The sequence below is a fragment of the Manacus candei genome, unplaced genomic scaffold (assembly GCF_025592945.1).
Source record: "Manacus candei isolate 608988 ecotype Guabito, Panama unplaced genomic scaffold, ASM2559294v1 h1tg000011l, whole genome shotgun sequence".
Taxonomy (NCBI): domain Eukaryota; kingdom Metazoa; phylum Chordata; class Aves; order Passeriformes; family Pipridae; genus Manacus; species Manacus candei.
The window spans coordinates 2,372,983-2,386,269 of NW_026138059.1; the positions used below are offsets into that span (position 1 = coordinate 2,372,983).

At 39.5% G+C, this 13,287-nt stretch overlaps 1 protein-coding gene across 2 annotated transcripts in view; it reads left to right on the forward strand.

Annotated features, from left to right (window-relative positions):
* Positions 1-8,623, forward strand: part of NBAS (NBAS subunit of NRZ tethering complex) — a 167,042-nt gene extending 158,419 nt beyond the window's left edge. For both annotated transcript variants that reach the window (XM_051778244.1, XM_051778245.1), the window contains one exon: positions 7,860-8,623. In XM_051778244.1, the coding sequence (XP_051634204.1) occupies positions 7,860-8,135 (276 nt within the window). In that variant the 3' untranslated portion in view covers positions 8,136-8,623. The remainder of the gene's footprint in view (positions 1-7,859) is intronic.
* Positions 8,624-13,287: the final 4,664 nt, after the last annotated feature.

Here is a 13,287-nt window from a genome sequence, read left to right on the forward strand (position 1 = left end):
GTGTCCAAGTATATTTTATTTAACAATTTTTAAAGCATAATGTTGTGCAGTAGCGCTTTCTGAATGGTTGCTAATTGTATTGCACTCTTAACTGGCCTTCTCTTTCTGGTGTGCTCCAGTTTCCAGTTCCCTACACTCTAGGTTGATTACATTATATTGGAGTTTCAGGGCTAGAAACCTTATTATCTTCTTACTAATATAAAGCACTTTGTACATCTGTGAATGCCCAAAACATTCTTTTTGACCTTCTTATACAGGGGGAAGCTTGATAAGCCGTTTCTAGTTTGTTCTTCTAAACTCAGTATTATTTTGAGCATGTAGTTTGGTAAGATTGCTGGATAACCTAGAATTTTTAAAGCATTTGGCTTTGGTCTAATGTTTCATTTTAAGTCAGCGAAGATTTAACTATTGACTTTATTACATCAGGCATAGAGCTTAGCCAGTACCTTGAATGTGGCATTCCACTGGCAGCGTTAGAAAAGCAACTAGTACAAAAGAGTGCTGTGCTCAATGTAAAAGCTGTTCTTACATTGTGTGGAAAAGTACCTCTTACTCCTTGTTTTATATGCACCTCTTATGATTACATTATTTGCTGTTGTACTAAAAGTGCATATATTACTTAGCTATGGCAATGTTGTTTATTCAGTAAAATTTTCTATGCCTGCTCTTTCCTTTTTAAAATACAGTATTTGGACTGTTAATGCTTTTTGTAGAATTCTTAATGAATTTTTCAAGGGAAGGCCATTTCTTCTTACATTAAACAGGAAACGGACAAGTAACATCTGGCAAAGGGGAATCATAGCTATTGATTCCCTGATGTAGTGCTAACACAGCTCACAAACATGGCTGCGTGAAAAATACAGCACTTGCTTGCTGATAGGATGTATTAGTTAGCCATTTGTTGTGTGTTGCTGACAGCTTTATGGATGTTTACAGTTAAGGATGATGCTGAAGTGCTGATACTAGGAATTGTATAGCTTTTGCCTGTAATAAAACAACCAAGTTTTTGTGTAAGCTTTTTTGAAATTGCAGATCTCTCTTTTTATTGTGTATCTTTTAATGAACTGCCACTTGTCTTTTTTTGGGTAACAGAAATAACAGTTCTCTGTGTTGTGTGGTGTGTGAATGATTTAAAAAATCAGTTTACTTAAATAAGCTTCTTACTGCCAATAGAGCCCTTAAAAGTCCAATTGTTTTTGAGAAGGGTTTCAGTGTTGTCTGTACACTTGGTTATCTCTTAGAGATTAAGACTGATTTTTATACATCTGACAGAACAAGTAAATATTCTATTACCTGTTGGTACCTGTACTGTTAAAACAACTAACAAGTGGGAGTTAATATGAGCAGTCCAAATACTTCTTCAATTAAGACTTTAATAGAAAAATGTTTTACTGTAAAATAATACCTTTGCCCCATTTGCACACTGTACTTTCCATGAAGAAGTTCTGAGTCACCTTTGCAACATATTTTGCTGAAAAACGTCATATGAAAAATCATAAAAAATGTGGGAAATAATGGAATTTCTAGTGTTTTTCAGTGTCTTACGCCATTTATGGTTACTCAATGGAGCTTACCCTTTAAAAGAAATCTTGTTAAATTATGTGTATATAAGCTTAATGGTCATTATGGTAAAATATCTGTCTCTAGTTTATTTTTCTTGTTTTCTTCTCCCCTTATTTATTTGTTCTGTATAGACTCCGGTAAGGAATGAAATTAAAAGCATTTTTACCTCCAGTAGTAGTGGAGAAGGGAATACTCTGGAAGACATCAGATTCATTTCTTTTCTGCTATGCCATCAGCAGCTCTTATATTTCATAATGCATGGATTTTATAATGCATAAGTTATGGGTGAAATAATAATAATTCTGGTAATACCAGAACCTCTAGACACCTGCACAAACAATGCTGATGGGGAATTGCCCTGACCTTGACTCACCCCTTAGTGAGGCAAAAGAAAACACCTGAGCTGCTCTTGCTTTTCAGAAATTCTCACTGCAGGACAGGTTTTTTTTTTCAGATATGCTGCGTCATAGCAAGTATTTGTACAATGTCCATGTAGGCTGTATTAGCAACCAGAAAAAAATGCTGGATATGTGTCCTTGGTCTTGGGGAGTGGATACACAGAATTCTTGCATTCATGGTTGCACAAATTTGTGGAGGCCTCAGTGATTTATTGGGAAAGCCTTCTGTATGCCTCAAGTTCCTCTTCTGATCTTCACCCACCTATTTCACACACAGGCTTGCTTAAAACTCAAAGGCTCACTGTCTGCATGCCCAGGGGACCTGCTGTCTTGGTAGAGCCGTGAGCCTCCAGCCTTAGTCCATTTCATAATATTAGTGTGCTGATGGCAAAGCCCCAGGCAGGCCTGCTCAACCCTTACTAATTGTGCACTGACAGCAGTGAGTTCAGCTTAAGACACAAGCTGCTGTTGTGATTCAGAAATACAGAAGGGGTGAATACAGGTTGTGCAGGAAACAACTTGAATCCCCTGCCCTCTCTAGGAGCAGCACTTAGTAGTCTGGGGTGAGGCTTCTCAGCATCCTGCTGAAGGTGTGCAAAGCTTAGACAGAGTGCAAATGGGTCCTTGCTTCTTTTGACAGAAACTTTGCTGACACATGGTTTTCCATCTGTAAATGCAGATCCATTTATACATTCTACATTAAAGAGACATTTGATAAAATGCACAAGCAGAGCACTGTAGTGCTGCTTCAGTGGAAATGAGTGCATCTGTTGCAATTCTGTGTCTGTGCTGTCTCACTTCCTAGATAAATGCATGTGTCTCTACAGGGATAAGTATTGCTCATCACAGTCTAAAGGAGTGAGCTAGTCATCAGAGATAAGAGTCATAGATCATTTGGGTTGGAAGGGACCTTAAAGGTCATCTCATTTCAACCCCCCTGCCATGGGCATGGACACCTTCTGCTAGACCAGGCTGCTCAAAGCCCAACCTGGCCTTGAATACTTCTGTGGAATCCACATCCACAACTTTTGTGGGCAGCCTGTTCCACTGCCTCACAGTGAAGAATTTCTTCCTAATACCTAATCTAAACCTACCCTCTTAAAGTTTAAAGCCATTTCCTCTTGTGCTAAAAAGTCCCTCCCCAGCTCTCTTGCAGCCCCCTTTAGATACTGGAAGGCTGTTGTATGGTCTCCTGGGAGTCTTTTCTTCTCCAGGCTGAAAACCCCAAGTGTATCAATGCTGTCTTCATAGGAGAGGCTCTCCAGCCCTCCTAAGATTGTCTTTGTGGCCTTCTCTGGACCGATTCCAAGAAGTCCATGTCTTTCTTGTGCTGTAGGCCCCACACCTGGATGCAGTACTCCAGGTACTCATGAGAGCAGAGATGCCACTTGAATGCCTACACTTTAATGCTTGAAAGTAGATTTTAGCCAATACCTAAATAGGTATGTAAGCCAAGGAAAAAATTTCAGGAGTTCATATCTTTGGAACAGTGATTCTGGGATTAGTGACAGACTGCTGGAACCAGAGTTGAAAGGCTTAGTTAGGGTGTTGGGTAGCAAGGGCTCTGCGTCTGCAGGCGGATCGACTCCTTAATAAGGTCCTGCCTCTGCTGTCTTCCCAGAAGAAGTAGCTTTTTAATAGTGGGGTAGTAAGGTTGTTTTTTAGTAACTCTCTTAATTGGGTTTTACTCTCTTATAGACAACTTCTGTCAAAAGAGTGATTTTGAAAATGAAAATGTGATGCATTTAGGAATCTCTGTCTACTTTAGGCTAATATTTGGTATTTATGGAAAGCAAAAATAACTCTGAAGGTTGATTGAAATAATGTTTTTAAAAGGTGTAAAATTTTGAGGATCTAAATTCTACCTGGAACACTGTCACGACTCAAACAGATGGAAAAATTACAAATCTAGTGCAGAGTAAAAACACGGCAACTGTATAGGCTCTTTTTCTGAGATGCTATTCTCCCAACTTTCAGTTATTTTCAACTGTATGTATTTGCTAACTAACTACCAGTGATTTTCTTTCTTGATTTTGTGCAGTTTCTCCTTAAACTTCTTTGAGCTTTTACATCCTGCAGTATCATTTGCCAAAGAGTTCAACAGTGTAAAAAAACAACTTATTTTTCTTATTTTCTCTGAATCTCATCCTGCTAGATTAATTTGATGCTTCATAGTTTCTTTTTTTATGAGAGAACATGTTTAATCAATCCCCATATAATTTTAATGATGTTGCTATCTGCTTTATGCTCTCTAAGCTACCTCTTATCTAGATTGGAGAGTCCTAGTTTTGCTGAGTAATTTCTTGCATAGAAACAATATTATACTCTCTATGGTGTATTTTTAAGATATACTTTGTGTGTTTACCTTTTATATTGTTTTAGGGTTTTTTTAAATTTAATGTTTGTTGTTCTAACAACATTATATACATTATCATACTTAAACATAGCTGCTCAGTGTATAAGCTATGTTAATTAAAGTTTTTAAATATACATCAGTTCATTGACAATCTGTGTAGGTGTTTCTAAGAATTTTGGGGTGTACATTTATTTTTATTTAAATCAGTACCATAACTGTCTCTTCATATGCAACTGATAACCCCAAAAGTTGACATGACCTAGAGTTGCAAAACAGGTAAATAGTCGATCTAGGTTTCTTAGCTGCCTGGTTTTATACAGAATTCTCATTAAGCATCGGTGTCTCTGTATTCCTTCCACACCTGCCAGACTCCGCTTTAATTGACCAAAATAGACAGTGGCCTAAGCTGTGTGAAATGAATTCACAGGGTCTGGTTGTCATCTTGTGTCTCCATCCAGTTGCCTGGAGGTTTCCTCTTTCTGACTATATCTTCAGACAGTTTTCAAGTCAGAAAATGGGAAATATTAATCAATTTAAACCTATTGAACTATTTGAGCTTAAGGATGTTCTGTTGCACACAGCAAAAGCCTTTTTTTGTGCTGTTTTGTCATGTGTAAAGTCACAATGATCTCATTTCTGCATGAGTGCAGACAGATTGCTCTACTTGCATATTGCATGTGAGCATCTTCAACCTCATAGTATAGCTCAGATGTTTAGTGGTTTTGTGCTAGGAAAGGTCTTTTACTTTCAGATTTGTCTCTCTCCAATTTGTAGGTTTCTGGTATATGAAATCACACTAATCTATAGCACTTTTCATTAACTGAATAATAGCCTAAAAAAATTTAAATTAAACCTCACATCTGCTGTTAATGTCATTACTGTAATTACTGTTTGCGTTTTGAGTTCATAAAATCAAACAATGAAGCCCTGTGTAAAGTTGCATCCTACATACAGGTTAAGAATAGAGCACACAGGGCTCAGAGGTGGGACAGAATATCTCTCCAGCCTCCCATTTCAGAAAAGATGACAGCTGTTTGGATAATGCCTTAGTATGCTATGTAGTGTGCTGCAAGATGCCAACACTAGGAATTTCAGAATCATGGGATTGTTTGGGTTAGAAAATACCTTTGAAGTCTCATCAAGTCCAACTGTTAACCCAGCACTGCCAAGTCCACCTAAGTGCCACCTCTACACATCTTTTAAGTAACTCCAGGGATGATGACTTAGCCACTTCCCTGGGCAGCCTGTTCCAGTGCTTGACAACTTTTTCCCATGAAGAATTTTCTTCTGTGTTCAATCTAAACCTCCCGTGACAAAACCTGAGGACATTTCCTACCTATCACTTGTTAACTAGGAGAAGAGGCTGACCCCTTGTCTCCCTGTAACCTCCTTTCAGGTAGTTGTAGAGAGTGATAAGGTTCCCCCTAAGCCTTCTCTTCTCCAGGCTAAACAATCCCTGCTCCCTCAGCAGCAACTCATATGACTCACTCTCCAAACCCTTCACCAGCTCTGTTACCCTTCTCTGGACACTCCAACACCTTAATGTCTTTCTTGTAGTGAGGGGCCCAGAACTTGAACACACGATTCAAGGTGTGGCCTCACCAGTGCTGAGTACAGCGGGATGATCACTGCCCGTGTCCTCCTGGCCACACTATTGCTGATACAGGCCAGGATGCCATTGGCCTTTCTTGGCCACCTGGGCACACTGCTGGCTCATGTTCAGCGACTGTCAATCCATTTGATTTATTGATCAACCTTTTTTCAACATAATTAACATATGACAGTTATTAACACAGGGCCACCTCTCGAGCCTGCCATGGTCCTTCTGGATGACATTCCTTCTTTCTCCTTTTTGGTTATATGTAGTTGTTCTGTTGTCCTTCCTTAAGTAGTAAATTAGTACAACACTGCATTTCAAGGAATCCAGGAGAGACATGTCTCAATTTAAAGAGACTGAAGTGTTTTGCTACAGAAGATGAGTTATGAGGAAGACCAAACTCCTCCCTCTAAGCAATTGTAAATCTGAAATTAAGAGGTTCCAATTGAGGAAGTGTGGAGAAAGAAAAAAAGAACAGCCCTTTATTAAAGGATATATGTGTATTGGCAGAACACAAGAACAACCAAGCAGTGATCCGGTACCCAAAAATCCCCTTCAAAAAGGAAACAGTTTAGTACTTTCTGCCTTTTGGTGCAGTTCTAACCACGATCAGCAGGGGGTGCTGTTGGGCTCTGGCAGTCGCCACGTGGGGGCCCTGGTGCACGGGAGAAGCCGAAAATGGAGATCTCCCCCCACATCGAGAAGAAAAAGGGGAAAAAGGGGGCTCTTCCTACGACACTCACGCTGTCTGGAGCTGGCTGTGGCTGGGATTTCCCCCCTTTCATCGATGAACACACGCTGCTGCCAGACATGGGAGTGGAGGAGGGAAAAGGGTGACCTCCTCCCCAGAAGATCCTCTGCATGTGGGTCAAGCCTCTCCGATGAAGTCCGAGCAGGTCTGGGCTGAGGGCAGAACAGGGTGCAGGAAAGTGGAGGCAAACTGGGGTCAGAAACATCCAGGTGACCAGGCCAAAAACAAAGTGAACCTCAGACCCCTCCAACACACACCCTCCCTACAGTCAGGGCAAAAGGGAAGTGCCTCCTGTTTCTGAGGAGAGAAAAAAAACAACAACTCATCAACACTCCCCATAGTCTTTAGAGGGCCATCAGCTTGGAAGTGGATCTGCTGGTTAGTTCTGTGTGGATCAATCACCCTAGGCAAACACCTTCCCTGTCCCTCGTTCAACATCTTACTTTTGCAGCGATGCAGGGGAAAGAAAAAAATTCCCCCTTGGATTTTTTAGAACAAGTAAACCTATAACACATGTGAAAATTAACTGAAATAGAATTTAAAGTATTCTATAGTGGTTTTAGTAAAGCTGTAGACAAGATTCTTAAGATGGTATCTGCTCTCATGTATCAAGTAACCACATTTTTCGAGGCATTCTAGGTGTCTCACAGAGGTTAGCAACTCTGTGCTCCACATCTTTTATTACATGCTATATTCTTCTGAAAATCTCATCCTTCCTGTGAGTGCTGTAACTCTGGAAAATCTGATTGTGTCTGTGAATGTTGCCTGTCATATTAACATGTGGAATGTAATGTACTGTATTAATATAAAGTGAGCAAAATTTAATATACTCTCCTCTGACCTTCCTCAGAGTGTCATTTTTGATATGGAGCTAAATGGTGTGATCCGTTCTGTACTGGGACTGAGAAGCTGTGAAAAGTCTATAAAGCTGTTGATGTAATCCCAGGATGTTAAGCATCCTTATTCCTTAACTTTGTGCAGGTCAAATATTTATATTAATGTGGTAGACTGTTAAAGACGTACTTTACATATTCTGACATATGCAAAGTGTGTATCCCTGCTGTTAATCCATACGGAATACTCATCTCACTTTGAAGGTCACACTGTGCAGTTAAAACTGTCGTGACATGTTCTGGTTGATGGCTGTATCTGGTAATTAATTTTTAATTACTTTGAATTTCTCTTTCTTTGTAGGTTGATGATTCCACTTGTGATGCTGAAATCCTTTCCTTGCTCCTGGATGCCAAGCTAGTGGTGAAGTGCATGCCCACTGCCTTCTGCCCACGCCTTGTTCACCACCTGCTGGCTCACCAGGGAGAGGGAGGCTGGGATGTAGAGGAAATAGCAAGGCAGCTTAAAGAGGCAGGATTCAACGCAGAGGCCGGGTCCCTCTTGATGGCTCATCGAGGGACTCATCCTGCACTCAGGACTTTTACTACTGCCCTCCAGGCTGTCCAACATTGGATCTAAAACTGTATTTGTCCGCCTTTTTGCTGGAGATCTTACACAAAAGGGAGAAATCGATGTTCTAGTGAAGTAACAAAGTGAGTTATTACCTATATGTTGTAGAAAACAAACAGCACACAGTGAATTCCCATATATGTCTAATTGTTTAAAAAACTATCGGTGCAGACTGTATCATTCTGTTGTATGATTAGCAAAGCATTGAATTTGATAATCTCTTTCAGATCAAAGTGTTAAATGGTTACACTCGGTGACATAGAAGTGAAACATTAGTAAGCTGGCAGGTAATATACAATTTGTCTTAATTTCTGTAAGTAACTTACTCTTGTTGTAATGTAAAACTAATGTAAAAATATAATTATAAAGATATATATGGAGCAAAAAAAGTCGCAATGAAGAGTGATTTTTGAGAATTTCAAAACCTTAAAATTTGGTATTGTGCAATGTTGTTATCACAACTTTTGTTTGCAATAAATAAAATATTTTGCATTTAATGTACTCTTTCTTTTTTCAGCCTTTTAGTCAGATAAATACTTTCTTCAGCTCCTTTTTCTAAAATTGCTGTCTCCCCTTAGTGATGTTTATTCATAAGGACGGGCTGAAGTCTTTGAGATATTTTTCTCTACACTATGGGAAACCTCATCTCAAATCCTAAATATATGTTGATACCTTTTGTGAATTCACTTTCAGAGTATTTACTTATATTTTTCTTGAATTTTTAAAAATTGCCTGTGTTTATTCCAAATGCCTTTCTGTCTTAATAAGGCAAAACAGTATTTTGATTGTTTTCAGAGGTTTTGTAACAAGCAGACTGTTTGTTACACTGCATTACCAGAAGGGTTTGATGTTTCCATGTGTTTATAGGAATTTGTTGTTAAAATCAGTCTGTCAATCTTTTGCCTAATCTTGTGTTCAGATCTAATTTTGATGCAATAATGTACAGAAACATTACACACAGTAAGAGCCACAGGTTAATACATGTTGGAAGCAACCTCTAGGTAATGTAATGTAACCTCCTGCTTAAGGCAGGTGGCCTTTATGGTTGGAGCAGATTGCTCAGGACTGTATTCACTTGGGTCAGGAAAAACTTACAAGGATGAATGACTTGGCTTGACTGTGCCCATTTTGAAAAGCTTTTTATGTTTGTCCTCTTGGGATCTTCTTTGTTTTACCAGCCTTTACTGTCTGTGAAAATGTCTCAGATGTCAGCCTTACTTCCCACATTGCACAGGATTCTTAATGAGACTTTTAACAATGCTTTAATTCTTCTGATTGTTAACTTATCTTTTGTACCTGCTAGTCCCAACTGTCCCTCAGTGTTTATGGAAGTGCTTGTATCATCCATGTATTAACATATCAAGTTCAAATTTCTATGCTTCAGCTATATTGCCTTAATTCAGTTCTCTTATGTTAGCAGTCCCAAGAGCCCCAGACTAGTACAGCAAGTATATTGGAATTGCAGGGAAAAGAGAGGAAAAATTTTAGAAAGGTAATGTAAGTGGTAATCAGTAGTTATGGGCAAACCACAAGGCACAGCTCCAGCAAGAAAACCTTGGATTATTTTGTAGAAGATATTTCAATACTTTACAGTGAAGCATTTTTGGTGTGCCTGCGTGTTTTGTTCTCAAGTTAGTAAATTCAGTACTAGATTTTCTGACTATTCTCATTCAGGATCATGAAAAGTTTGTGTTTAGTGTCACTCTAAAGCTGAGCTGTAGATAAAGCTCTAATGAGTGTTATTGATCTCCTGTCCATTTTCTGGTTTCTTGGCATTACAAATCCATGATAAATGTTTTCCTTGCAGCCTGGACTAATCCTGTTTTATTCTGTATTCAAAACTCACCTGTAAGAAAGAGTATGTACGTTAGTATATACATCCACAATCATTAACCTCTTCTAGTGTGTGTTTCAAAGAAAATTAAAGGGAAAAAAGAGAAAGAAGAGGCATGGAACAGGGACGTGTGTCCCAGTGCCAGTCTTTTAGTATCTTCTATATTGCAGATGAATATTTTTGGCTCTGGGATTGACCAGGATACACTAGAAGATGCTGTTGAGTTGGGTTTGGATTTTAGTTTTTGTTTTGTTCTTTTTAAAGAAGCTCACCTTGGTGTGACTTTTAGTCAGGTTATTGTTATACTGAACACTGAGCAGTTCAGTTCTGTCAATTTGTTTGATTTGCAGTTGGGATTTGTTCAGAATACAACATGAGCAGACTTTTTTTTTTACCACAAACAATTCCACGCTCTGGAGATAGATCTGCTCCCAAAAGCAGGTAAATAAAGAATTGAGTTGTGTCTGCAAGAGCAATGCTTCCTAGGGCAATTAATCCTCTTTTGTCTGAAGAACACAGATAGTGTTTGGATCTTTGAGGAGCTCTGGTGCCTGGTAGACACAGCAAAACAGCAAAATATATCACCTTTTTTTTGGATAATTAGAACTAGAGATTAGGGAAGAAAGATCATAACTCCCAATTTCTTTTTCTGCCTCTGTAGACAGTATGACATTGCAACAGACACAGAGAAGACACTTGTATTTATAAACAAAACAGTGCAATCCAGTGAGTGGCTACATATGATTCAGATATTTTCCTGGTATAATGATTCTGTGCTTTACTGTTTGTGACATTCTGCAAGGTGAAGAGATGCTTTGAGAGTCTGGCCATCTAGTGTAGAGTATGGCCATCATCAGCTCAGGAAAGACATGGACCTTTTGGAGCAAGTCCAGAGGAGGGCCACAAAAATTATCAGAGGGCTGGAACACCTCTCCCATGAAGGCAGGCTGAGAGAGGTGGGGTTGTTCAGCAGGGAGAAGAGATCTTAAAGCAACCTCCCAGTACTTAAAATGGGCTTGTATGAAATAAGTGGACAAACTTTTTGGTAGGGTCTGTTGTGATAGGAAGGGGGGGTAATAGTTTTAAGCTAAAAGAGAGTCAATTTAGATTAGATATGAGAGAAGTTTTTTACAGTGAGGATGATGAAACACTGTCACAGGTTGCCCAGAGAGGTGGTACATGCCCCATCCCTGGAAACATTCAAAGTCAGGTCAGATAGGGCTCTGAGCTCTCATGTCCAATTGAAGATGTCCCTGCTTATTGAAGGGGGGTTGGACTAGATGACCTTCCAACCCAAACTATTCTATGAATATGGATACCTGTATCATTTGGGTCTGAATTCCTATGCTTGCAAAAGCACAATGATTTTTTGGTTTTTTGATATATTTTTTGATACATGGAATGGAGAAGCAGTTATGCCTTGTATCACATTGCAGGCACACTAAAAGCTCTTCTAGAAGTCTAAGAAGGTTTGATTATTTAACTGTTACTGAGCACTTGAGATAGTGTTTGCATAGGATTATTTGGTTTGACACTGAGCTCTCTTTCCACATTGGTAGAAGCCATCAGAAGTTACATTATTTTATATGTTTTTTACAGTTTATTATTATTTTTTTCATGTACATCTGTGGTGGTACAACCATCACACACACACCCCCCCATCCCTCCTTGGGCCACACTGTGATGTTAGAAATGCTCGTTAGGCCTCAGCCTTGATGAACAGCACCTGGGCTCAGCTCCTCGTGCACTCAGAAACACTCTGCTCCCAGGAATTACACTGAGTGACAAGCTCCTGTTTTTAACAAACTGCCTTGGAAACTTATTTTTCTTTACTGAATTGCAGCCAAAGTGGAACAACACTTCTGTTATTAAGCTTTCAAGGTAAGTTACAGACCCGAATTTTGGCCAGGATGGAACACTGCTATGACTAAAGCCTACTCTCTTGCGGCCCTATAAACAGCAGTCCTAAGTGAGACCTCTTGAGCTCTTAGTGGGCTGTGACCAGCATCTCCCTCTGAGTGGAACACCTCTTGAGCCACTGAGCTCTCAAATTTACTTGGAAGCTGACAACAGAGCCTGAGCTGATACCCCCACTCCTCAAGGATCAACCCTTCAGCTGTTGCAACGATACGAAGGTGTCCAACGCAAGTACTTCCCTGAACTCAAGGGGAGTTTTTCACAGGGATACACCTTGTACATACTGTTTAGGTCTGTGGGCATGTGAATATGCTCTAGCAATATGAATTATGAATGTTGCTCTCTTGGATTATGAATGTTGCTCTCTTGGATTCTTAAATACGTTAGATTCGTAAGTAAATTAGGCCTATAAGTGAGTTACCATTGTGCTACAGTAAATTCTATAAGAACCTTATGTTAAATTATTTAAAGTAGGCTATCGATTATGTGCTGTTAAAACCTTTAGGCCTAAACCATTGGTTAAGTTGCCAGCTCAGTTTGGTAAGGAGGTCCACTCTGAACCACGTGACTCACAGGACAGTCTCCCTTAATCCTTTTTATTCTTACCCTTTCTTCCCACCCTCATGCTCCACATAGATAATTTTAGGTTGATTTTAGTTTTAGATTGATTGATTTTAGTTCAATTTTCCTCTGTGTGCTTTAACCATCTAGGTAAGTAGTAGAGTGAGCCTTGCCAATGGACTTTGTCATGCTTTCACTTTAATATTAAACCTCCTCTTGCTGATACAGTTGCTGGTGATTCTTTGAGTGACCTAAAACACTCTTCACATCAACATCGTCATAGTTAGATTGAATTCCATTTACCAGTTGATCACCTAGACAGTGAAGACTTTCAACAGTTTTTCATCCAGCCCTCGTTCTCACTCAAAAACTTCATTAGCTCCCTTCTAATTTCTGAGGATCTGCTGGAATGTTCTGCTAAATTCCTATACGCTAAATGCAACAGCACTTTGACACCATATGGTTAGTCCCTTTTTATAGACACAGAAAATAGTAGACCCGAGTCTCTTTAGCAACCACCTGTACTTGTGCGAAAACCGCTCATTTTGGTGATGGTACATAGAGGTAGAAGAAGATATAAAGGTCCTATGGATGGTCAGAAACAGGCTCACTCTTTCAACTTGGCTAAAGTATCTGCTAATGTGGTTCTATTCTCTCCAAGAGCTCCAAAGCCTTAAGCTTTCATGTTTGTCCTCAGGGATGCTGTGTTGCACTAGGTGGAGATGGAATATTGAGTTTGCAGAGTGAATGAGGATCCCATTGTAGAGTGGGAAGACTTCAACAACACAAAGACAAAGCCTTATCTTTCGTTAGTGCTTAGGAAAGACGGTTTTCAACTACAATCAGTAT